Genomic DNA, 25,482 nt, shown 5'->3' on the forward strand with positions numbered 1-25,482 from the left:
GCCTTTTCTACATCTAGCTTGTACATCTGGAAGTTCTTGGTTCACATGTTGCTGAAGCCTAGCTTGAAAGATTTTATTACCTTATGTGCATGTAAAATGAGTGCAATTGTATAGTAGTTTGAACATTCTTCAGGCTTCCCTGGTAGCTCAGCTAGTAAAGAATCTGCCTGCAATGAAGGAGACCATGGTTCGATTCCTGGGTCGAGAGATATGCTGGAGAAGGGATAGACTACCCACTCAGTATTCTTTGGCTTACCTGGTGGCTCAGATGGTAAGAATATACCTGCAGTGTGGGAGTCCTGGCTTTGATCCTTGGGTTGGGAAGAACCCCTGGAGAAGGGAATAGCTACCCACTCCAGTATACTGGCCTGGAGAATTCCATGGACAGAGAAGCATGCAGGCTATAGTCCATAGCATTGCAGAGTTGGACACAACTGAGCGGCTTTCACTTGAACATTTTCTGGCATTGCCTTTCTTTGGGATTGGAATGAAAACTGACCTTTTCCAGTCCTGTGGCCACTGCTGAGTTTTCCAGACTTACTGGCATCTGAGTGCAGCACTTTAACAGCATCATCTTTTTAGAATTTGGAATAGCTCAACTAGAATTCCATTACCTCCACTAGCTTTGTTCATAGTAATGCTTAAGTAATGCCTACTTGACTTCACACTCCATGATGCCTGGCTCTAGATAGTGCCCACACCATTGTGGTTATCCAGGTCATTAAGACCTTTTTTGTATAGTTCTTCTATATATTCTTGCTACCTCTTCTTAATCTCTTCTGCTTCTGTTAGGTCCTTGCCATTTCTGTCCTTGATTGTGCCCATCTTCCCATGAAATATCCCCTTTGTATCTCTAGTTGTTTTCTTCTATTTCTTTGCATTGTTCACTTAGTAAGGGTTTCTTATCTCTCTGCTATTCTCTGGAGCTCTGCATTCAGATTTGGGTATATCAGTCAGTTGGGTATATCTTTCCCTTTCTCATTTACCTTTTGTTACTCTTCTTTTCTCAGCTACTTGTTAGGCCTCCTCAGACAACCACTTTGCCTTCTTGCATTTCTTTTTCTTTGGGATGGTTTTGGTCACTGCCTCCTGTTCATTGTTATGAACCTGCATCCATAGTTCTTCAGGCACTTTGTCTACCAGATCTAATCCCTTGAATCTATTTGTCATCTCTACTGTATAGTCATAAGGGGTTTAATATAGGGCATAGCTGAATGGCTTAGTGCTTTTCCCTATTTTTTCAATTTAAGCCTGAATTTTGCCATAAAGAGCTGATGATCTGAGCCACAGCTCCAGGTCTTGTTTTTGCTGACTGTATAGAGCTTCTTCATCTTTGGCTGTAAAGAATATTATCAGTCTGATTTTGGTATTTGCCATCTGGTGATGTCCATATGTAGAGTTGTCTCTTGTGTTGTTGAAAGAGGGTGTTTGCTATGACCAGTATATTCTCTTGGCAAAACCCTGTTAGCCTTTGCCCTGCTTCATCTTGTACTCCAAGGCCAAACTTTCCTGTTACTCCAGGTATTTCTTGACTTCCTACTTTTGCATTCCAGTCCCCTATGATAAGAAGGACATCTTTTTTTTTTTTTTTCGTGTTAATTCTAGAAAGTCTTGTAGCTCTTCATAGCACAACTGTTCAACTTCTTCAGTATTAGTGGTTGGGCATAAACTTGGATTACTGTGATGCTGAATGGTTTGCCTCGGAACCAATCCAAGATCATTCTGTTATTTTTGAAACTCTACCCAAGTGCTATATTTCAGGCTCTTTTTTTTTTTGACTATGAGGGCTACTCCATTTCTTCTAAGGGATTCTTGCCCAATAGTAGTAAATATAATGGTCATCTGTATCAAATTCACCCCTTCCCTTCCTCTTTAGTTCACTGATTCTTAAACTGTCGATGTTCACTTTTGCCATCTCCTGCTTGAGCACATCCAATTTACCTTGATTCATGGACCTAACCTGAACCATATACCTAAATCTGAAGAATTGATGCTTTTGACCTGTGGTGTTGGAGAAGACTCTTGAGAGTCTCTTGAACTGCAAGGAGAGCAAACCAGTCAATCCTAAAGGAAATCAGTCCTGAATATTCATTGGAAGGACTGATGCTGAAGCTGATGCTACAGTACTTTGGCCACCTGATGCAAAGAACTGACTCATTGGAAAAGACCCTGATTCTTGGAAAGATTGAAGGCATGAGGAAAAGGGGACGACAGAGGATGAGATGGTTGGATGGCATCACTGACTCTATGAACATGAGTTTGAGCAAGCTCTGAGAGTTGGTGATGAACAGGGAAGCCCGGCATGCTGCAGTCGGGGTCGCAAAGAGTCGGACACAACTGAGCGACTGAACTGCACTGATGGACCTGATATTCCAGGTTCCTGTGCAATATTGTTCTTTACAGCATCAAACTTTTCTTTCACTACCAGACACATCCACAACTGAGCATCGTTTCTGCTTTGGCCCAGTCTCCCCTTCTTTCTGGAGCTATTTTTCCACTCTTTCCCAGTGCATTTTGGACACCTACTGACTTGGAGTCTCGTCTTCTGGTGTCGTGTCTTTTTGCCTTTTCATACTGTTTACAGGATTCTCGAGGCAAGAATACTGGAGTGGTTTGCCATTCCCTTCTCCAGTGAATGTTTTGTCAGAACTCTGTACCATGACCTGTCCATTTTAGGTAGCTCTGCATGGCAGCGCCCATCGCTTCATCAAGTTACACAAGGCTGTAGTCCACATGATCATTTGGTTAGCTTTCTATCATTGTGGTTTTCATTCTGTAGGCTCTGGGTTTATGCAAGCTTCCTAATGGGAGGGACTGGCTGTGGCGAAAACTGGGTCTTGCTCTGGTGGGCAGACCCATACTCAATAAATCTTTAATAGAGTTGTCTGATGGGTGAGGCTGTGCTTCCTCCCTGTTAGTTGTTTGGCCTGAGGCAACCCAGTCCTGGAGTCTTTAAGCTCTGCGGTAGGGCTAATGGCAACCTCAGAGGACTTATGCCAACACATGCCTCCCAGGCCTGCTGCTGCCAGTGCCCCTGTCCCTACAGCAGAACACTGCCAACCCACACCTCCACAGGAGACCCTCAAACACTCACCAGCAGGTCTGGCTCAATCTCCTGTGGGATCACTGCTCCTTTCCCCCTGGGTCCTGGTGCACGCAAGACTTTGTGCCTCCCAGAAGTCTGTTTCCCCCTGTCTTGTGAAAGTTCTGAAATCAGATCCCACCAGCCTGCTAATAATGTTTGCCTGCTTATCAACATATTGCAAAGTCTTAAGCTTCTGTTTGATTTAGACAAAGAGGAGGATTGTAAATTGGATGCAATTCAGATTATCCTCTTTGTTTATTTTGTTTAAGGACAAACACAAGCACTTTCCTATCAATTGGAAATCAGAAAGAGAAGGTATTGTAGATTCTTTCATATAATTGAGAACTTGTGTCAGAAGAACAAATTGGAAATTGACTGTAATTGAAAAAATTTCATTTTGCAAATGTGGTGTTTTTAGCAAAGAGGCAATTGTTAACCTATGTATTATTGAGGGAATTTCCCCCCAAAGTCTGGAAAACATATTGTTATAGCCCAACCATCTTGGCTCCAATAGGCTTCCAGATATTGCTTGAAGAACCAGGTTGTAATAGGAGAGCAGGTTGGAATATAATTGGTTATAGGGTCAAAATGCTAGTATCATTAGGAAAATCCCTAAATGTAACTCAGTGTTTTGTTATGATACTTGAATTTATGGCCCCATTTCAAGGAGTCATAGACTTGGGTATCATGGAACAGTAGATGGAATGAAGAGATAGTGAAAAGGCACAGCTTTCTGCTTTTTCTTCACATGATAACTTCATGGATGTGTCTTTAAGTCTCTTAATCACAGTGAACATTAAATATAAAGGAAAAAAAGATAAAATTCCAGTAAGTAGTTGTGAGATATAAGAGGAGAAAAAAACCCAACATATAAAGTATATGTAAACAGTATGTAAGATCAAACTGTACTTTTGAAAAATATACCTTAATATTTATTCTAATAAATCCCATGTTTGAAAAGTAACCTGGCACCTTTTAAAAGTCGTATTCTATTGTCTGGGCTGTTATTAATAGGACACAGTGTCATCTGCAGTGTTGTGTTAATGGCAACAGGAGGATAGGGAAGTTGAGGAAAAACAAAAAAGTACCGTATAATAAAAGAATAAAAAGAGCAGATTTATATCAAAATGTAGTAGCATCTATGAGGCTGCATATAGGTTTCTGGTAGATATGAATGACTTCTGTGAACATAAACATGCTGCTTATTCATTCCATGCTTCATTCCCCTTTTGGCATGTAGTGGTTTCCATTAGTCAGTAAGCATTTAGTTTATTGTGAAGATTTTCACATTATGATATCTTGTTGAGAGAATAGGAAAATATTATGTGCTATTCAAATAAGATAAATGCTGTCTTTTTTTTTTATAAGAGCCTGTAAAGTTGCTGAATAAGTCTATATATTTTCTTACAGTTTTGAAAGCGTTTTCTAAATTGCCATTAAACAAAGTCATGAATAGTGACTATCTCCCTCCATAGTATAATTTCCATCAGTCTCTGATGAGAGTTTAAGACACATTTCTTGCTACAACAGGATATGCTACTTAAAAGACTTTAATTGTATAAAATAGTCTAAATTATGATAAGGTGATTAGATTTTACAATAGGAGAGATTTAAGTTCTTGAAAACTGAATCACATTTTGGGGCTGTATCCACATCTCTTTAATGTGAATCTGCAAAGTGGGGGTTAAGTCGTAATATGATTTAGTGAGTGGTCACATCTCAATGAGCAATGGCATTTGTCCACATTAACATCTTTTTTCTGTCCCAGCTCTGTTGTCTCTTGCACCCACTTCTCCAGCTCACACTTTGCTGTCTGTCATGCAGATGTTGAAAAATGCTTCCATATGAGCTGTTCTGGCTGCCTGGTACTTAGGTTTCCTGGTTGCTTGAGGAGTAGGAAGGCAGCAGATTTGACTCTTGATGGGAAGGGGGTCCTTTATGTTTTCCATCATCTGTGAATCTCTCACTCAGTTCTGCATAAACTGAGAGAAGCAGAAACTAGTGGCATTAGTGTGTTAGCCATCAGTCAGCCAGTTTGCTCTTGATAGAAAGATGAGTAAATCATTATCTTTCTGAATCTTCTCTTCTGCCTCCTTTTCTCTTTTTGCCAAGTCATTGAATCCTCACTCAACTAGCCACACTGTTTCTAGAGTTACTTTTGACTCAGTCCTCTTACTGTTCTCTTTTTTGTCTTCTTTCTTTGTTCACTGGTGCCCTACTCCAGCCTCTCACTGTCTCTTGCCTGGACTGTTATCTTATTTTCTTAAATGGATTCTCTGCTTTCATTTCCCCATTATGTTGCTGCCAGCGCTGATAATATTATTCCTTGCCAAAAAAACTTTGGTGACATCTTTCTGCATGCAGAAATTGTGTCCCGGCTTCTTAGCATGGTTTTCAAAGCTTCCTATAAACTCATTATAACTGTTTTTCTCTTTTTTTCTCCTGGGTTATAATGTGTTTCTAATAGCCTCTACACTCCCAGAAGACACTGATCCAGCCCTGGTTTTCCTTGTTTTATTTCCTCTTCCCTATCTCCATTCGTAAAAATCTTAGATATTTTTCAAGGCCCATCTCAGTGTCACTTTGTTTTTTGAGTTCCCAATTAGGAGATAACCTGTCTCTACCCCTACTCTAAAATATTATTATTTTAAAATCTGTTAGGCTTTTTTCAGAGTAGATGTTACTTCTAGATGTGCTGGTGTCATCTCTCCTTCCTCTATGTGGGGCATTGGAAAAATCTCAGTATTCTGGTTAAGCTGATTTAGATTCTGATCTCAACTTTGCCAGTTGCTGTAGGTTTATTTGTTTTGCACAGAGAACCTAAATTCACTCATTGTCTTTTCTCATCCTCAAGGTATCTTAAAATAGTTTGCTCTTAGGGTCATGAGGGTTAAATAATTTGACTTCTGTAAAGCACATATTGCCTTTGCATAGCAAGTATTCAATCATATGCATTCATTTTGTTTTTCTTTCCTTTTAAAAATGTATGATTCTTCATATTTGATCATGCTTGGCACTCAGGTGGCTGTTGAAAGGGATTTACTTCTATTTGCCCAATTATTACTATCAAGTCAGATCAATAAAATTTCATTTAAGCTTCCTATGCAGAAGACCTCGGAGTAGGTGCTATCATGGATAGAAAAATGTATATATCATTATCATTGTCCTGTAGGAGTTTATAGCCTATACATGTGGAACCAAGGCATAAATAAAAGCTAAATATCTTTGTACATTTTTAAATAGTAAATCCATATGAACACAAATGAAAACCCAATGAGTTACCTTGTGTTTAAAAGGGTCTACTTACCAGAATAGGATTCAGGTATGAGTGGTGGATCTAGGAAGTGTGAGGTGTCAATCCAGGAGGTAGTAGGAAGTGGAGAAGAGCCCTTGGGGTGTCCCTGGAGGGGTGCCGAACTGAAGACAAAGGCCCTTCCGGTGTGATTCACTGCAAGGAAAAGTTATCACACGCTGCTCTTTAATCATTCCTTTCTCTGGTCCATTTGGAAAAACTTTGTTATAAGTGTTATAAGATCCCATAAGCATAAGAAAGCAAGGACAGGGAAGGAAAGATTTAGTTAAATGTAGAACTTGAGAACCTGGCCTCAACTGTACAGTCCATGGAATTCTCCAGAACAGAATACTGGAGTGGGTAACCTTTCCCTTCTCCAAGGGATCTTCCCAAAACAGGGATCAAACCCAGGTCTCCCACAATGCAGGTGGATTTTTTATCATCTGAGCCACCAGGGAAGCCCAAGAATTACTGGAGTGGGTAGCCTATCCCTTTTCCAGGGGATCTTCCTGACCGAGGAATTAAACTGGGATTTCCTGCACTGCAGGTGTATTCTTTACCAGCTGAGCTATCAAGGAAACCCGAACCTAGCACTATGGTTATAAATTTGGCTAGGTAAAATAGGAAGTTGATTTTTGAGGCAGATCTATTTAGTATAGGAAAAGTTATGATTTTCATGGTCATCAAAGGCTAATTTGTTTTTCATCTTTATTAGTTTAGTGCTTTTAATCAGGGCTGTAATTTACTATCTGTGTCAAATTCACTTTTCAGAGACACAGATGAGGAGACAGCATTAGGAGTGCAAGCTCTTTATTGAGGGGAGGGAGTATAGTACCTGTATAAGAGAAAGGCGCTAGCAGTAAAGAACCCGCCTGCCAGTGCAGGAGACATAAGAGACACAGGTTCAATCCCTGCATCTGAAATATCCCCTGGAGGAAGGCGTGGCAATCCACTCCAGTATTCTTGCCTGGAGAATCAGATGGACAGAGGAGCCTGGTGGGCTGCAGTCCATAGGATCGCAAAGAGCCAGACACAACTGAAGTGACTTAGCACAATAGAAAGATAAAAGGAGAGGAAGCAGGTTTGGACAAGGAAAGCTTTCAGAGTGGGATGTTGTAATGACACCTATGAAAGAAAAGGAGACGGGAAGATTGGGCAGGGAGAGCTCAGACTGTGATACATTCCGACAAAATCTCAGCCAATTAGGGAGCACCAGAGCTAACGGGTCCCCTTTGAAGAGTCTCCAGTTGAGTAAAAATGGCCACACAGCTGTCCCGCCATGATCATTCTTTAGTAGGAGCTGCCAGGGGAGAGAGTGGCTTTGGCTCACATGCTGTGCTGGTTCCTAGTGGTGCTGCCTCTGGAGGTTGTCAGATGATTGCACTCCTCACAGGTGAAAGCCCAGTTCTTTCTTAATGAGGTTGTGTCTCCATGGCTACTACACTACCTTTTTAATAATAAAATAATTGAAAATCCTTGAAAGCATTAGTATAGATTAGATGTTTTTTGAGGGGGGGGACAGCCGAAAAATTCACTGAAACAATAAAATGTTTTGTAGAAGCTGAATTTAATGAGTGTTGGATGACTTGCATTATTTGGGTGTATCATATTATTGTTCATCTGTTAAATACATTTTCCCTACCTGTCTCACAAAGTTGTAAGAGAACAAAACAAAACTGTATAACATACAAGGGAATCCCCATTAAGGCTATTAGCTGATTTTTCAGCAAAATCTCTGTGGGCCAAAAGGGAATGGCAGGATGTATTAAAAGTGATGAAAGGGAAGAACCAACAACCAAGATTACTCTACCTAACAAGAATCTCATAGGAATATAATTGCTTTACAATGCTATATTATCTTCTGCTGTACAATGAAGTGAATCAGCTCTATGTATAAATATATCTCCTCCGTCTTGGACCTCCATCCCACCCTTTCTCCATCACACCCATCTAGGTCACCACCTAGCACCAAGCTGAGTGTCTTGTGTTTTTTTAAAGGTTCCCACTAGCTATCTGTTTTACACATGTCGATCCTAATTTCTCAGTTCATCCCGCTATCCCCTTCCCTGTCTGCCATGTGCTCACACGTCTGTTCTCTACATCTGTCTCTATTCCTACCCTGGAAATAGTTTCATCAGCACTGTTTTTGTAGATTGCACATGTATGTATTAATATAAGATACTTGTTTCTCTCTTTCCAACTTACTTCACCCTGTATGACAAACTCTAGGTCCATTCATGTCTCTACATGTCTTTATTGTTTCTTTTGGTGGCTGAGTAATACTCCATTGTATATGTGTACCACATCTTTATCTGTTCATCTTTAGATGGATATTTAGATTGTTTCCTTGGCCTAGCTCTTGTAAATAGTGTTGCTATGAACACTGGGGTACATGTGTCATTTTGAATTATGGTTTTTCAAGGTATATGCCCAGTAGTGGGATTGCTGGGTTATGTGGTAGTTCTATTTTTAGTTTTTTAAGGAACCTCCGTACTGTTCTCTACAGTGACTGTATCGATCTACATTTCCACCAGCAGTGCAAGAGGGTTCCCTTTTCTTCACACCCTGTCCAGCATTTTATTGTTTGTAGATTTTTTGATGATGGCCATTTTGACCAGTGCGAGGTGATACTTCATTGTAGTTTTGATTGGTATTTTTCTATTAATTGGGCTTCCTTTGTGGCTCAGCTGGTAAAGAATCCGCCTGCAATGAGGGTGACCTGGGTTTGATCCTTGGGTTGGGAAGATAACCTGGAGAAGAGAAAAGCTACCCACTCCAGTATTCTGGCCTGGAGAATTCCATGGACTGTATAGATTTTGTACATTTTGTATATTATTTATAAATTCCATGGACTGGTTGTAGATTTTTTGATGATAGCCATTCTGACCAGTTTGAAGTGATACCTCTTTGTAGTTTTGATTTGTATTTTTCTAATAATTAATGATGTTGAGCATCTTTTCATGTGCCTTTGCCATCTGTATTTCTTCATTGAAGAGATGCCTATGTAGATCTTAGGCCTATTTTTTGCTTGGGTTGTTTGTTTTTTGTGTTGATCTCTATGTGCGTGCTGTATGCTGAGTTTCTTTAGTTCTCCCCAACTCTTTGCAACCCCTGGTCTGTAGCCCACCAGGCTCCTCTGTCCATGGGATTCTCCAGGCAAGAATACTGGAGTGGGTTTCCATGCCCTCCTCCAAGGGATCTTTCCAACCCAGGGTTCAAGCCCATGTCTCTTAAAAGTCTCCTGCATTGGCAGGTGGCTTCTTTACCACTTGTGCCACCCGGGAAGCTTTTGTGTATTGAGCTCCATGAGTTGTTTGTATATTTTTGAGATTAATCCTTTGTCCGTTGCTTCATTTGCAAATATTTTCTCCCATTCTAAGGGTTATGTTTTCCTCTTGTTTATGGTTTCCTTTGCTGTGCAAAATATTCTAAGTTTTATTAGGTCCCATTTGTTTATTTTTGTAGGTCAAAAAAGATCTTGCTGTGGTTTATGTCAGAGTGTTTTTCCTATGTTTTCCTCTAAGAGTTATATAATGTTTGGTCTTACGCTTAGGTCTTTAATGCATTTTCAGACATTTTTGCCTCCTTTGTCATAGATTAGGTGACCATGAGTGCCTGGGTTTTTTATCCTGTGCCATTAGTCTACATTTCTGTTTCTGTGCCAATACTATACTATCTTGGTTACTGTAGCTTTGTATTATAGTTCAAAATTGGGGAGCCTGATTCCTCTGACTCTGTTTTTCTTTTTCAATATTGCTTTGGCTATTTGGTGTCTTTTGTGTTTCCATAAAAATTGTAAAATTTTTCTTCTAATTCTGTGAAGAATGCCGTTAGTACTTTAATAGGGATTGCATTGAATCTATAGATTGCTTTGAGTAGTACATTCATTTTGACAGTGTTGATTCTTCCAATCCAAGAACATGGTATATTTGTCCATCTGTTTGTGTCATTTTTGATTTCTTTTATCAGTGTTTTATAGTTTTCTTGAATATAGTTCTTTTGCTTCCTTCGGTAGATTTATTCCTAAATATTTTATTCTTTTTGTTGCAGTAGTGAATGGAATTGTTCCCTTAATTTCTCTTTCTGATCTTCCATTGTTATTGTATAGGAATGCAAGACATTTCTGTGCGTTTTGTATCCTGCAACTTTACCAAATTCATTGGTTAGTTCTAGTAGTTTTCTAGTGGCATCTTTAGGATTGTCTATGTACAGTATCATGTCATCTGCCAATAGTAACAGTTTTATTTCTAATTTTCCAGTTTATATTCCTTTTATTTCTGTTTCTTCTCTGATTGCCATGACTAGGACTCCTAAAACTATGTTGAATATGAGTGGCAAGAGTGGACATCCTTGTCTTATTCCTGATCCTAGTGGAAATGCCTTCAGTTTTTCACCATTGAGAATGATGTTTGCTGTGGGTTTGTCATATATGGCCTTTATTATGTTGGGGTATATCCCCTCTGTGCCCACTTACTGGAGAGTTTTCATTATAAATGTGTGTTAAGTTTTGTCAGAAGTTTTTCCTGCATCTGTTGAGAAGATCATTTTTTTATTTTCTAATTTGTTAATATGGTGTTAACATTGATTGCTTTGTGTATATTGAAGAATCCTTGCATTCCTGGGATAGATTTCACTTGATCATGGTGTATGATCCTTTTAATGTGCTCTTGGATTCTGTCTGCTAATATTTTGTTGAGAATTTTTGTGTCTTATGTTCATCAGTGATACTGGTCTGTAATTTTCTTTTTTCGTGATATCTTTGTCTGGTTTTGGTGTCCGGCTAATGGTGGCCTCACAGAATGAATTTGAGAGTGTTCCTCCCTCTGTAATTTTTTGGAAGAGTTTGAGAGGGATTGGTGTTAGCTCTTAAAATGTTTGATAGAATTTACCTGTGAAGCCATCTGGTCCTGGACTGTTGTTTCTTAGATTTTTAATTATAGTTTCAATTTCATTACTTGTGACTGGTCTCTTCACATTTTCTAATTCTTCCTGGTTCCGTCTTGAAAAGTTGTACCTTTCCATTAATTTGTCTGTTTCTTCCAGGTTGTCCATTTTACTGGCAGATAGTTGCTTTTAGTAGTCTCTTATGATCCTTTGTATTTCTGCAGTGTCAGTTCTAATTTCTTTTTCATTTCTAATTTTATTGATTTGAGTCCTCTCCCTTTTTTTCTTGATAGTTTGGCCAAAAGTTTATCAATTTTGTTTATCTTCTCTAAGGACCAACTTTGAGTTTTATTGACCTTTGCTCTTGTTTTCTTCATTTCTGTTTATTTCTGCTCTGATCATTATGATTTCTTCTACTGACTTTGGGTTTTGTCTCTTCATCTTTTTCTGGTTGCTTTAGGTGTAGGCTAGATTGTTTATTTGAGATGTTTCTTGAAATGAGATTGAATTGCTATAAACTTCCCTTTTATAACTGCTTTTGCTACACCCCATAGGTTTGGATCATTGTGTTTTTGTTGTCATTTTTTTCTATGTAGTTTTTTTATTTCCTCTTTAATTTCTTCAGTGATCTCTTGGTTATTTAATGGTGCATGTTTTTTTGCCATGTGTTTGTGATTTTTTTATAGGTTGTTTTTTTCCTGTAATTGATTTCTAATCTCATAGCATTATGGAAAAGATATTTGATGCGATTTCAATTTTCTTAAACTTTCTAAGGCTTGATTTGTGACCCAGTGTGTGATCTATGCTGGAGAATGTTCTGTGTGCACTGGAGAAAAAGTGTACTCTGCTGCTTTCGGGTGGAATGTCCTATGAATATCAGTTAAATCTATCTGGTCTATTGTGTCATTTAAAGCTTGTGTTTTCTTTTTTGTTTTTTCTTTCTGGATGATCTGTCCATGTATTTTCTGTCCACTCATGTAAGTGGGGTCTTAAAGTCCCCCACTATTAATGTGTTATTGTCAATTTCCCCTTTTATAGCTGTTAGCATTTGCCTTATGTATTAAGGTGCTCCTATGTTTGGTGCATAAATATTTATAATTTTTGTTTCTTCTTGGATTGATCCCTTGATCATTATGTGATGTCCTTCCTTATCTCTAGTAACAGTCTTTACTTTGTAAAGTCTTTTTTATCTGGTACAAGTATTGCTACTCCAGCTTTCCTCTGATTTCCATTTGCATGGTTTATCTATTTATATCCCCTCACTTTCAGGTTGTATGTGTCCCTAGATCTGAAGTGGATATCTTGTATACATACAGGACTTGTTTTTGTGTCCATTCAGCCTGTCTATGTGTTTTGGTTGGAGCATTTAGTTCATTTACATTTAAGGTATTTATCACTGTGTATGTTCCTATAGCCATTTTCTTAATTGTTTTTGGTTTGTTTTTGAGGGTCTTTTTCTTCTCTGTGTTTCCCACCTAGAGAAGTTCCTTTAGCATTTGTTGTAAAGCTGGTCTGGTGGTGCTGAATTCTCTTAGCTTTTTTTCATCTGTAAAGCTTTTGATATCTCTGTTGAACTAAATGAGATCCTTTCCATTTGCTATCAATATCTATGTTCTCAGGATATCTACTTTGCAAAGTGAAGTCTATTTAGTCCTCAAATAAAGATAAAAATGCATCATAAATAGTGAAAGCAAGCAACCAGTTTTACATCTGATTCTGAAGTGCTGTTACTTTGGGCAGTTACTCCTGAAGCCATGTTGAGAAATGGCATCTGTGAGTGAGAGACAAAACTGAAATACCATGTTTTCATACAATCTAGCAAGCTGTGTTCCGCAGCAAATGAAGGAAACTGTGTTGTTTATATATTGAAGTTCAGAATATCTTCTACTTAGGCTGTCCTGAAACCAACAACTTCAATTAAAATTTAATTTTCTTTTAATAGGTATCTTTTAAAATTCCATTTGTATTATAATATTAGTACTTTATTGTCTTAAAGCTGAACATTGTGAAGTGTTGCCTTATTCCCTCAATTTTAAAGAAATACATGTGAAACAATCCATTTTGAAAGTTGAAGCTGCTTTCTTTTTCAGTGGTTTAGAGGGGAGAGGATCATGGTAACATGTAGGTAGAAAGTGTAATATTCTGACTGTGCATGCATGCTGTCACTTCAGTTGTGTATGACTCTTAGCACCACTGTGACCTGTAGCCTGCCAGGCACCTCTGTCTGTGGGATTTTTCCAGGCAAGAACACTAGAGGGGGTTGCCATTCCCTTCTCCAGGGGATCTTCCCAACCCATGGATTGAACCCAGGTCTTCTGCATTGCAGACTGACTCTTCACCATCTGATATATGTTAGAATAAACGTCTAATCATAACACTTCCCTACTCAGTGTATGCTTTATCTGTAAAACTACTTCTCTCCTCCCTTCTTTTTCTCTCCGAAAGTAACCTTAGGAAAATTCATTTGAATTGCTATCTGACTTTTCAACAATCTATATTCTGTTTGGATACCCTGCTTAGATTCTGACTGACTTTCAAAGATAACAGTCATGATATGGATTGGTCTGAAAGACCAAAAGTACTGCATTGATGTTCCATTCTTAAATACGGACAACATGATGCTGGGTATTTTTTTTTTTTTTTTAATTTTGACAGTCATTATCCCTTATAGTCTGTTCACTGTTTTTATGCTTCCTGTTAATGGAGATTCCTGTAATATTAGCTTACTATTTTTAGATTGTTCTCCTCTCCCCTCCCTGTTGAAATAGTTTTATGTTACAAGGAGGGGTTACTAAGAAAAAAAAGGCTGATCCTCATAAGCTGTATGAATACAGATAAAAAGACATATTGTGGTTTATGACATCTACATGCCCACCTAGAGGGAAGGGAATTTAAGAGCAGCATAAAAAGAATGAAAATCTAAGTCAACTCAGAAACAAGATATGCCTATGTTGAAGTAAGGATTTAAGTTAGAAAGTTCATTGTTATGGCCCCCAGTTGTATCTATTTTATCTGAAGGCACCATTTGGTTTAATAAAATACAGATCTGAGGTTCTCTTAACCTATCAGTTTCTTAAGACTTAATTATAAAGGTTAACTTTTCAAAGGACAAAAACATTATTCATTTGTCTGTTCACGTCTTCCAGGTTTATCTTGCAGATTATGGACTTTCCTACAGATATTGTCCCAATGGGAACCACAAACAGTATCAGGAAAATCCAAAAAAAGGCCATAATGGGACAATAGAGTTTACCAGCTTGGATGCCCACAAGGGAGTAGGTAGGTTTCTTTTTTTTTATTTCACAATAATTAGAACAAAGTCTTAAGGCTCCATGAAATGACCTTTTTGCCTGGTCAGTTTGAAGAATGAGAACATTGGTGAGATTTTTTTTATCAAAAGTAATGAATTCCTGTATGTCAACAAATGTTCTTCTAACTGAGAGAAGAGATACAGACTTTTGACAAGTGAAAAAAGAGTAAAAGATGTCAAGTAAGCAAAATTTGATGCTCATTTGGAGCAGCCTAAGGTACAAGTTTGTTTACATTAAACTTGAAAGTCAACAACTGAATTTTTATGCTTTAGAAACTCTTTTGGATTTGGTGCAGGTACATGTGTGAAGAATGATTCCTGTTTTTCATTGTGCTCTTGTCAGAGCTTTAGCAGATAACCATCTCAACAATAAGGAAGTCTTTTCTGAAACTATGAAGTGTTAACTTGTGGAAATCTCTCCTAGTCACCTTTCATATATCTTACTTATTTAAACTCACTTTGATGGTATTGGAAACACATTTGCAGGTAAATTACATACATAGTCCTTTTATTGGATATTGATTGTACTGCCTTGCATTCCAAGGCAGACTTAATTCAACAATTCCCTAATTAGTTAAAGTCATAACCTATGTCTTGTATTCATTTACCATTAATTAAACCTTAGCTGTTTATTACACTGCAGTCCAAATCCAATAGCCGACCCAGAAAGCCATGGAAAAGGAAGTAGGAGGTCAATATTGAAAATATATGGTGTGGAGTCCCCACTGATGGTTGCTTTGTTCACAATCAATATGGTCAATGCAACTGTACTTTCTTAGTTGCTCTGTCAGCAAGACAAAAAGTCAATTCTAATGTTATGCTAGTTAAAAAAAAAAAATGGTGACTATTGAAAAACTTTGGCTTTCAAAATTATATTATTCATAAACTTTGTTCACAAAAGTATTTTCAAATACACTAAACCACACAAATAATTTTTAAACAGCTTCAAACGGACCACATTTTCACTAAAAGGCAGTTAGACATTTGCACTTGTTAATGGCTGTTGAACTGTTACCCTAAACTGATACTTTCTAATGAGTATTTGTTGGTGCAAACAACTGTATATTATTGCCTTTTCTATTAAAAGGACCAATGACCATGTAATGTAGAGGGTCTTGATAATTTTCGAGGGCAATTAAAACCCACTCTAGTTTAAGGTAGGCCACTGAAAAAGTGAAACAAGTGGGTCAGTTGTATACCTTCTTCCTTTTAGGAAGAATCATAGGTTAAATTTTTGGGGTTGGAAATTGGCTTATATAACTACTGATCAGAGTAAGAGAAATCACTGCATTTTTTTTCAAAGATAGTTTGGTTAAAAAAGTAATGGTTTCACTCAGAAATTTAATAATATTTTATTACTTTTCACCATTAGCATTGTTAATGAATCAATGGGCATTTTAAAAATATATATTAATGGGACATTGGCTTTAATTAAGGGCTTCCCTGGTGACTCAGACAGTAAAGAATCCACCTGCAGTGCAGGAGACCTGGGTTCAATCCCTGGGTTGGGAAGATCCTCTGGAGAAGGGAGTGGCAGCCCTCTCCAGTGTTCTTGCCTGGAGAACCCCATGGACAGAGGAGCCTGGTGGGCTACAGTCCATGGGGTCGCAAAGATTCAGACAAGACTAAGTGATTAAGCACAAGGAATGTAAAAGTCAAATGTTCATTGATAGTGTTTTGGGTTTTTTTAATTTAAAGTTCTCAGTGAATTTTGTTCTTCACTATTGCAATATGTATTAGTATGAAAGAATATTTAGAAACCTGAAAGTACTTTTTGATAGTAGTATAACTGGAAATTCATCATACAAATTCTTAAGCATTGGTCCAATTACATTATTGACGATGTTAACTTATGATTGGGCCACTAAGTTCAACCAATAGCTCTAATACTGATATGAATAGATTTGACCATTATAAATATAACTGTGATTGTGGAATGGGAAAGTAGAGTTGATGGATGTTGGTCTGATCACTGTTTGGACTGTGGTAATTCTGAAAGTCCTCCTCAGTTATTCCATAGTTTAGGTAAATATTTTCATTATGCTACCTTCGTGAAAGATTTGAACAATATTTTATTCTGTAGCGTATTTAAGTTTTTGCTCCCTAAATAATAATACATGTTGATGAGCTGGGTAGATTTCACCATGTTAGGTCTTTGGAGAGAAGAATGAACTGAGAATAGTGATAGAAAGACATTACCTCTTTGGGAAGGCTGCTCAGGATGGAGCCTCCACTACATATTTTTGGTATTTGCTGAAAAGTTATAAGCTGGAGTGAATATTCATTTTTACCACAGGTTTAAAAAGATTTCTATAAAAATTATATTCCCTTAATGCATTACAAATAGAGTGTAAAGTTCTCACCATTTCTGTATTTACATATAGATATACATATATATGCATATGCCTTCACATATATATATACACACATATATACTTCCACACATAGATGCATAGATGTGTATGTACACACATTTGCTGAAATTTTAACATGCAGTTTAGTATGAAAACTGAAAGGTTTGGTATCCTCAAATATTTGAATACTATTCATTCCTAATGTTTTAGATTTAATTTTCCAAAATAAAACATTTCACTTTAGGATTTTATTAGAAATGGAATAATCATTTAGTCCCATCTAGAAACTAGTATAAACAAGGCCATAAATCCTGTAGGTAAATGCAGAAGGTCAGATTCATAAATATTAATGTGTTTACTTTCAGTATACATTATGTAGTTTAATCTCAGAAAAATCTTTTCTATACCAGTGCAGCTATGAGATCAAATAAATACTGAGACAGATAATGCAAGGGAAAACATAAAGAGCAAAACAAGTTATCACTAGGAAATAGAATCTCTAGTTGTCAGAGCATTTGTTACGTTTTAGGTTTATCTTGGCTTGATCAGGCCCTGGGAAATATCCAGCCTTCAATGTAAGACTGACTTATGGATTAGACACTTAACAGATATATTGCTAACCTGGTCAGACTGTCTGGTCTGTTACCTTTGTAGTGGTTATTCAGAAACTGAAGCTAACTCTCATGTTTCTGTGGATTATTAATAGTTGGGTTTTCATAATGAAGGAATTTGTATAAGGTGCCAGTCATCAGTTTTACGTAAGCGTTTTTAGTTCAACTGTGTAAAAGGAGGGTAGCTTGTATTATTATAAGTAAAAGTATGAATAGAGGTATATAAAAGTGAATGAACAGATGGGTGAATGGATAGATAACTATTCTTGAGCTATTGTACATATGTATATATCTGTATTTTTTCAAATTGCAATTATTCTTCCAAACTCAATTCTCTTATATGACCTAGAAGTGTTTTGTGAGTGGCTGAAGTGCTTCATTTAGTGTAAAATTAGAGTAATACATGTTGGGCTTATCTCATCTATTATTAATCTCTTATTCATAGAAACCAACATGTATAAACATTGACATATTTTTGGGCTTGTTGCCTGATAATTAAAGAGAATTATATCTGTGTCAAATACACTATTTTAAAATTTGTTACATTCTTAGTAATGTTAAAAAGCAATATTGGGATCAATGTGTGGTATGGATTTTTGTAGATTTTTCTGCTCACTGAGGCATGCAGTCAATACTTAATTTCTCTAGAGATATACTGCATTTAACATATTGAGCTTTTTTAAATACTTCAGACCTGTGCATTGAGTGTATAATACCTGTTTTAATTTGACATCATTGATGACCATACAATGTGATATCTAGATTGCATTTTAAATGTCCATTTGTTTATATGATATATTCAGTATCAAGGAAAGAGCTATACTGCATACTTTAAAACATTTCTGCCAGTTGCTACAGTTTATGAAATCCAAGTCTTGTGTTATTTCCTGCATGGCTGCATTTCACTCTAATATAGCACTCCAACTTACAAAATATATGTGAGATAAACTGCGAATGTGTTTTCATCCTACCAAACTTGGGGAAATGACATGGTTTACACAATATTTAACTTCCTAAACAATAATTCAAAAAAGGGAACCTATTTTTCAATTATAAGATATTAAGGTAAACCTTCAAGTTACTATTGAATCTACTAGTAGTCAGAAAAACATACTGTTGATTTTTATTTTTAAGTAAATTTCACTGCTATAAATACTCCTTGGTTGATGTATAAATAAATTTTAATGAAGGCACTATTCCCTCTATGTGGCATAACCCAATTTTGACATTTAGACAAGACTTTCAAAGTCTTGGCATAGATATTAAACTGTTTGGTTGGGTTAAGAATACACATTGGCCAAATGTAAGATACCTTTGCTCTGTTGAATAACTTCTGAGATCACACAGTAGTGTTTCATCAAAAACTAAGGCTTAGGATTTAAAAGGTACTGAAGAAATGAGAGACCTGATTTTATTTATTTGAAATGTGACACATTGCATTCTACCTTCCTAATATCCTAATTGCAGTAAATTGGAGCCACCTTAAAGTTCCCTAGCTCTTTATATATCTGAATTGGAAAAACTACTAAATAACATAGGTTAAAAAATAAATAAAAAATAACATAGGTTACTAGTTAGAAAAACAAGAGTAACATTTAAATTTGTTCTGCAGATAGTCACAATTCACTTTTCAGGTGAGCATCTTACTCAGATGTTTTCTGCTTTCCTATTGTCATTTCTGAATATATTAACTAGTATTTTGAGCAATTAAACCCTGTTTGCTTAAGGCAGAAGTTTCAAGGTTCATTTTATTATTTCCTACAAAAACTTGTTTTTCCTCCTACTTTATAATGTTACTCTATATAAGAAAAAAAATGTTTTCTATACAAAAAACATGTTAGGCAAATAATCAGATCCATTTGGAGATTAACACTGATATTTTTCTTTTTCTCCCAATTCTTTCATTCCATTTGATGAATCTCACCCAGATAATTTTACTGCAGTTTTTCTTTATAGTAAGGACCAGTTCTCCAGTGTGATTTCTTTGTTGTTTCTGTTCCAGCTTGGAAGAACCATTTAACATTTTATAAATTAATGTTTTAATTAGACAGTCTTTTTCATCAGAATGAAGTAGTTTTAAACAAATAGTTTCATGAAAGGTTGGTTGCATGAAAAATTTTGTTAGTGCTGCAGCTTAGACCTCAGGATCTGCTGCTTATTTCTTCCTTGGCAGTATACCTGTCTTTGGTCAGTATATCTTTTGGTGTTTTAAGTTAAAATGCCTGCTTCAAATACTTCCCTAACTGTAGAAGCAGTATATGTAATGTTGTCTAAATGGTGTTAAAACTAACAAGGGAGGCAAAGTAATTGGCAGATTGGAGTGTTGGCTTTGGATTCTGAACACTTTGAATTTCAGTGCAGAGCTCTGAATTTTTGCTCTGTGATACCGAGCAAGTTATTTAACCTCTCTGAGACTGTTTTCTTCTTTGTCAACAGGGATAATGATACTTACCTCATGTTATTGTTAGGATGATTAAATAAGATAATATAAAAGCAGTTAGAGTGTCTGGCACAGTAGCAGCTTCATAAATCACATGGATTGTTTTTATTTTAATTATGTATTCTAGTATCAGCTGTTTCTGGTATCTGCTTTCTAGGGAAATAGAATTCAAGTCCCACTCCACCTGTGCATTTTTTGGGGGGATTTCTGTTGGCAATAATCATTTAGAAATGTTGAGCAACCGAAAGCACCACCATATTAAAAAGCAAAGTAAAAATTGGATGCTAAATTATATTTAGATAGTGACATGAGAATATAGAAGAAAAATATTAATAACTAAATTTTCCTATATTTCCAAGCAGTAATACCATAAGTAAAAGTATGACTTTACATATAGGAAATATATATGGAAATATGCTGTTAATGATTATATTAATTATCAAGTGCAACTGATAAACTTTATGTATTATAATAAGTTATACAGAAATAAATATTATACAGAAATAAAATAATCTATAACATATGTTTCAGCTTTCAAATTAGAAAATATTTTCCTAGTTAGATATTGTCTTCTTCAGCTGTGATCAACTCTTGTTTTTTAATTTTCAGCATTTTGTTGTCAGATATACAGGAAATAACAGAATAATACAGTAAATATCCAAATGTTAGATTCCTAGATTCAACAGATATTATATTATCTTTTGTTTAAAGTACATCTACATTAAATTTAGATATATGATAAATTTACTGTGTTAATTACATACCCATTCATAGATACTAATATTTGGCATCCAAAATATTTTAATTAATTTAACCAGTGTTAAAATTGCTCTTCTGTATGTAGTAGATGGAGAGATAACATAGTCATTGGTACAGTCTTAGAGTTTAGATTCTCAAATAAACACATCACACTTTGCAGTTTGTTTCCCTGAGAGGGAGTTTCAGGGAGAGGTGTGTGCTTGGAAGCATTTTTAATCCTTTCATCTCACTGTTCAATGGTGGGAAAGAGTTAGTGTAGAATTTTTTCTTTAACATTACATGTATGTCTGTAGAACTTAGTGGAAACAGTGGTAAAACATGTATGTCTGTAGAACTTAGTGGAAACAGTGGTAAAACATTTACCTCACCATAGTTATTAATGTATATATGTAGTAAAATTAAATAAAAGTTTGAAAAATGTGATGCCATAGTTTAATATTAGGTAAGACTGAACTATGCTAGTGAAGTAAAGTTAATTGTCAAAGGGCTATTTCAAATGAAGACCAGTTTATGAAAGATTGGCTTCAGGAATCTAAATGACTTGTCATTACTTACAGCTTTGTATCAATTAATCCCTCAGTTGGAGGGTTGGGGGAAGTGACTGGAAATGTTCATTCTATTTTAATTCTGGTTGGTTTTCCTCAGAGGGTCTCTTGTGTGTAGCCTATATTGTCCAAACAGGTGCCAGAATATAATTTTTTGAAAATTAGAGGATGTGAATTTTTTTAAGTGGTAGTAATCAGGAATTGCCATAATGGAAAAGGGACTTGTGAACACATCTGTACAAATGGAAACATTCCATTATTAATGGGAGATTTATTACTGAAGAAATCACTACAAAACAGCATGGTAGAGATTGTGTTTTTATTTTAATAGGGGAGCCAAGTCTTGCATTAGGACATTGTTGAAGCTGTGCAGAAAGGAAATGATACCCATGGGACGGTAGCATTCTACTCGATTGAAGGGCCTTTAATAATCCAGTACTCTAATAGCAGTTAAGATAGAGTATGTGTGAGAGCTAATCTTGTCTTCTGCTTTTATAATAACTTATGTACGGTGACCAAAAGTAGTTATGGTGTGCTAGCAACATTGTTCTTAGTAGACGACTTTTAAAATTAAAAACTGAGTTTACTGAGTGACTTTTCAGAGTGTATTTAATGAAAGATAATAAAACAGGATACCTGTTTACAGCAGGTTTAGCAGCCATGAATTACACTTAGGAGATTTTATATCCCTACACAGGTGAACATTCAAGTTATGGTAGAAATCTAAGCCAACATATTGTTTTATAACAATTTGGAATGGTTATAAAAATGAGTTTATTTTGTAGGACTTTGTTAATGTTTTGATCATTATTTCAGTAATATTTTGCACATTTTGATATTTTACTGGATTTCATTGTCCTTTTGATATCAGCTACTTTAAAAAAAACAATTATCATGAAATTAGTCTGTTATTTAGTAATTTTATGTAAATGATATTTACAGTGGCCTCAAAGTATTCTTTTCCTGTATTTTTTAATGAAAAGCCATCTTATATTAAATTCTGGAAGCCTCTATTTTGCTTTAAAATCTACTTCCCACCATCTCCACCTTCACCCTTCATGCACTCTGTTGCTTTACCTTTTTTTTTTTTTTCAGGATGTTTGGCCAGAATTTCACCAAAGCACTGCTTATATCTAAAATAACATTCGTAAAATTCTAGATCCGTGTACCCACAAAACAGAAGGCATACTTTCCCTGTACTGTCATTTAATTGAAAAGTCTTAAGAAAGACCTGTATTTTAATACTGCACACTAGATGGCAGTTTTGTCATATTCTTCCAATTTCAAAGGCTACTAGTAAGAGTGGAACAGGAAAGGCCATCAATGTTTAGTCTGCACTCCAAGGGTCTCTGCATGACCAATGCAGACCCCATGGACTTCCTGGAACATGTGTTAGCAATTTAGCTGCAGACATTTATTTCTTTGTTTTACTGCTTGGCTCTTTGAGAAAGTGTTGGTGCCAGGTTATGGGTTGTCTGGATCATGTCAGAGGCCATGGAGATCAAGTTCATGTGACAGGCCAGACTAAGGAAGGATGAAGTTGGAGGAGGTGAGGAAACTGACCCTTACTTTCAACAGCAACAAGTCACTGCCTGTCTGTGGACTGGGGCCAAATGCCTGGACGTTTAAGCTTTTCTCCAGCTGAACAAACAAAACACATCGCCCATTTGGCTTTTTCATATTTCATCAGTGGTAGTTCATTCAGTGATTTCTCTATTTCTCAAAACTTGCTTATCCCTCATCTTTCTTTCTTAATGCTTATTCCTATAGCCCTGTCCAGACGAAGTGACCTTGAGATCCTCGGCTACTGCCTGCTGCGGTGGTTATGTGGGAGCCTGCCCTGGGAATGGAGCCTGCAGGACCCTGTAGCTGTCCAGGCTGCGAAAACAAAGTACATATTTTCAAGTATTGCATCATTTACAGCACCAGGGCTGAAAAGATACACTAAAGCAAGTTAATATATCAAAAAAAAAAGACTGCCATTCAACTAACATGATAGCCAAAGCAAATTTCTTAAATTTGAAAAATATTTTTAAAAAAACCAAACAGCTTACAGACATACACGCCATTAAGCTAGCACCTATGAAATCACATGTATTGAGTTGTAATGCAAAATGTAAAGTGAAATATTTGTTACTTCACAGGGTGTTTTCCAAAGCTTAGATTCTAGGTGGTGGTATTTTCAAGGAAGAACATTTTCAAATTATCATTGTACAAGTACATGGAGTTATTGTGAGCTTGGTAGCTTGGTGTGATTGATAATAACTGTGCAAAGCAACAGTGTGAAGTGGGACAAACAGGACTTATTTTTTCAAGTGAGAGGAACATACTTCTTTTTAATCCTGTGTTTTGGGAGGGAGGATGTTCTGTTTCTTAAGGAAGAAACAAACAAAATTTGTATATGTTTATCCAAGAGATCATTTTGCAGCCACATAAACATTTTTAATATTCCACATTCAATTTTTATCACCTGAACTCTATTAGCATGAGAATTAGGTTAGACTAAGAGCAGAGTGGTTTACTACTGTACTGTTTTTCTCACTGATCAGGCCTAAGAAAAAGTCAATTGCTTATAACACAGCATAGTCAATTTTTAATTATGTACCAAGATATTCTCAACAGTAGTTATGTACAGATATAATATCACGATTGGAAAAAGCTGCTGTATTTTAAATAAGACAAGTCACAACAGAAGTTTACAGAAGGGGTAACTAATCCACAGAAATCAGTCTTTCAAATTCAGTGTGACATCAGTTCTTAACAGAGAGGGAAGCTAACCTGTAGATAGAGAGTAGTACAGATTACGTTTGTAAATACTGACATATATTGTAAGATATATCTCTCCACTTCAGTCTTGATCATTCTAGTCCCTTACCCCAACTAACACGTTTGTATGTCAGCATTAGAACTATCTCATCAGTTATTTACTGCAGTGACTGATGTGTCCATCTAACCCTCAGGTAACTAATGCTCTTCAATATATGAGTCAGGGTCAAAGCACAGTCATGGGCACATGTAGGCAGTCTTGGTTTCCAATTTCCCACCTCAGTTTATCTAATTTAAATAAAATGCTTTATTTAAAAAACTAGCATATTAATTCTAATGATAATATATATGTTTTTCTTTTCACAAGACTTACAGATATTCACAGACTTACAGATATTTGTTTGGGTCTTTTATCAATATGCATGTGTAGATGTGTTCATTGTAGATCTCTTTAATGAATATGCCTGCATGTATATATTTGAAGGTAATAGGGTATCATATAAATAATAAAACATAATGCTAATAAACATAATCCCCATTTATATTTTTAGGTCCCTTGCCTGTGTTAGTATATTTATTTTGGCCTGATTAATAGCGTAAACCTACTGACCAGTAAAGCTAGTATTGTATTATAAAGTTTATAATTAAGGCATATATATGTGTATTAATATGATATATATTCAATTATGATATAAATATGTTCAAACTTCTTATATAGTACACATTCATAATTTATTCAACTTGCTGAGAAGGCATAACACTGAATTTCCCAGTAAGGGTGGGCTTGCATATTCAGTCATATTACTATATCTCCCTCACGTCCTTTATGTTCCTGACACCAGGTAATATTAGATCAGTACATTTACTGTTGCAATTGTGCCTGTGCCTGAGTTTGTGGATCATTCATATCAGTAATTTTAGTTGAGTGTTTATATATTTGTGGCTGAAGCAACTTAAGAGATTTGTACTTGTTCAGTCTAAAACACTGAAAAGTCTTAGAATAATGGGTTTTGGGGGGGCTATTTCTTGTTAATCTGTTTAATCTTGTGCTTCGTTGCTCAGTTCTGTGTTCAGCTCTTTGTGACCCTGCAAAGATTGTAGCCCACCAGGCTCTTCTGTCCATGGGGATTCTCCAGGCAAGAATACTGGAGTGGGTTGCCGTGCCCTCCTCCAGGGGATCTTCCCAACCCAGAGATTGAACCCAGGTCTCCCGCATTGCAGATGGATTCTTTACCATCTGAGCCACCAGGGATAGCATAGCATAAAACTGCCCAATGAAGAACAATATACATAAAAAGGAAATAATATACCCCTTCCCAGGGTAAATACCTGAGGAAAAATATCTTGAAAATCCAGGTAAAATTTTTCCACATATATTTTTTCTTGAGGTTTTTACAGAAAAACCATGTATCCCTACTTCTACATTTGCATGTACA

General features: G+C 36.3%; 1 protein-coding gene across 5 annotated transcripts in view; it reads left to right on the top strand.

Moving 5' to 3' along the window:
- VRK2 (VRK serine/threonine kinase 2) overlaps window positions 1-25,482 on the top strand; it is a 98,979-nt gene that overhangs the window by 54,801 nt on the left and 18,696 nt on the right. For all 5 annotated transcript variants that reach the window (XM_043468617.1, XM_043468615.1, XM_043468614.1 and 2 more), the window contains 2 exons: window positions 14,408-14,540; window positions 23,051-23,171. In XM_043468617.1, the coding sequence (XP_043324552.1) occupies window positions 14,408-14,540; window positions 23,051-23,171 (254 nt within the window). The remainder of the gene's footprint in view (window positions 1-14,407; window positions 14,541-23,050; window positions 23,172-25,482) is intronic.

Source organism: Cervus canadensis, chromosome 5 (genome assembly GCF_019320065.1).
Source record: "Cervus canadensis isolate Bull #8, Minnesota chromosome 5, ASM1932006v1, whole genome shotgun sequence".
NCBI classification, from domain to species: Eukaryota; Metazoa; Chordata; class Mammalia; order Artiodactyla; family Cervidae; genus Cervus; species Cervus canadensis.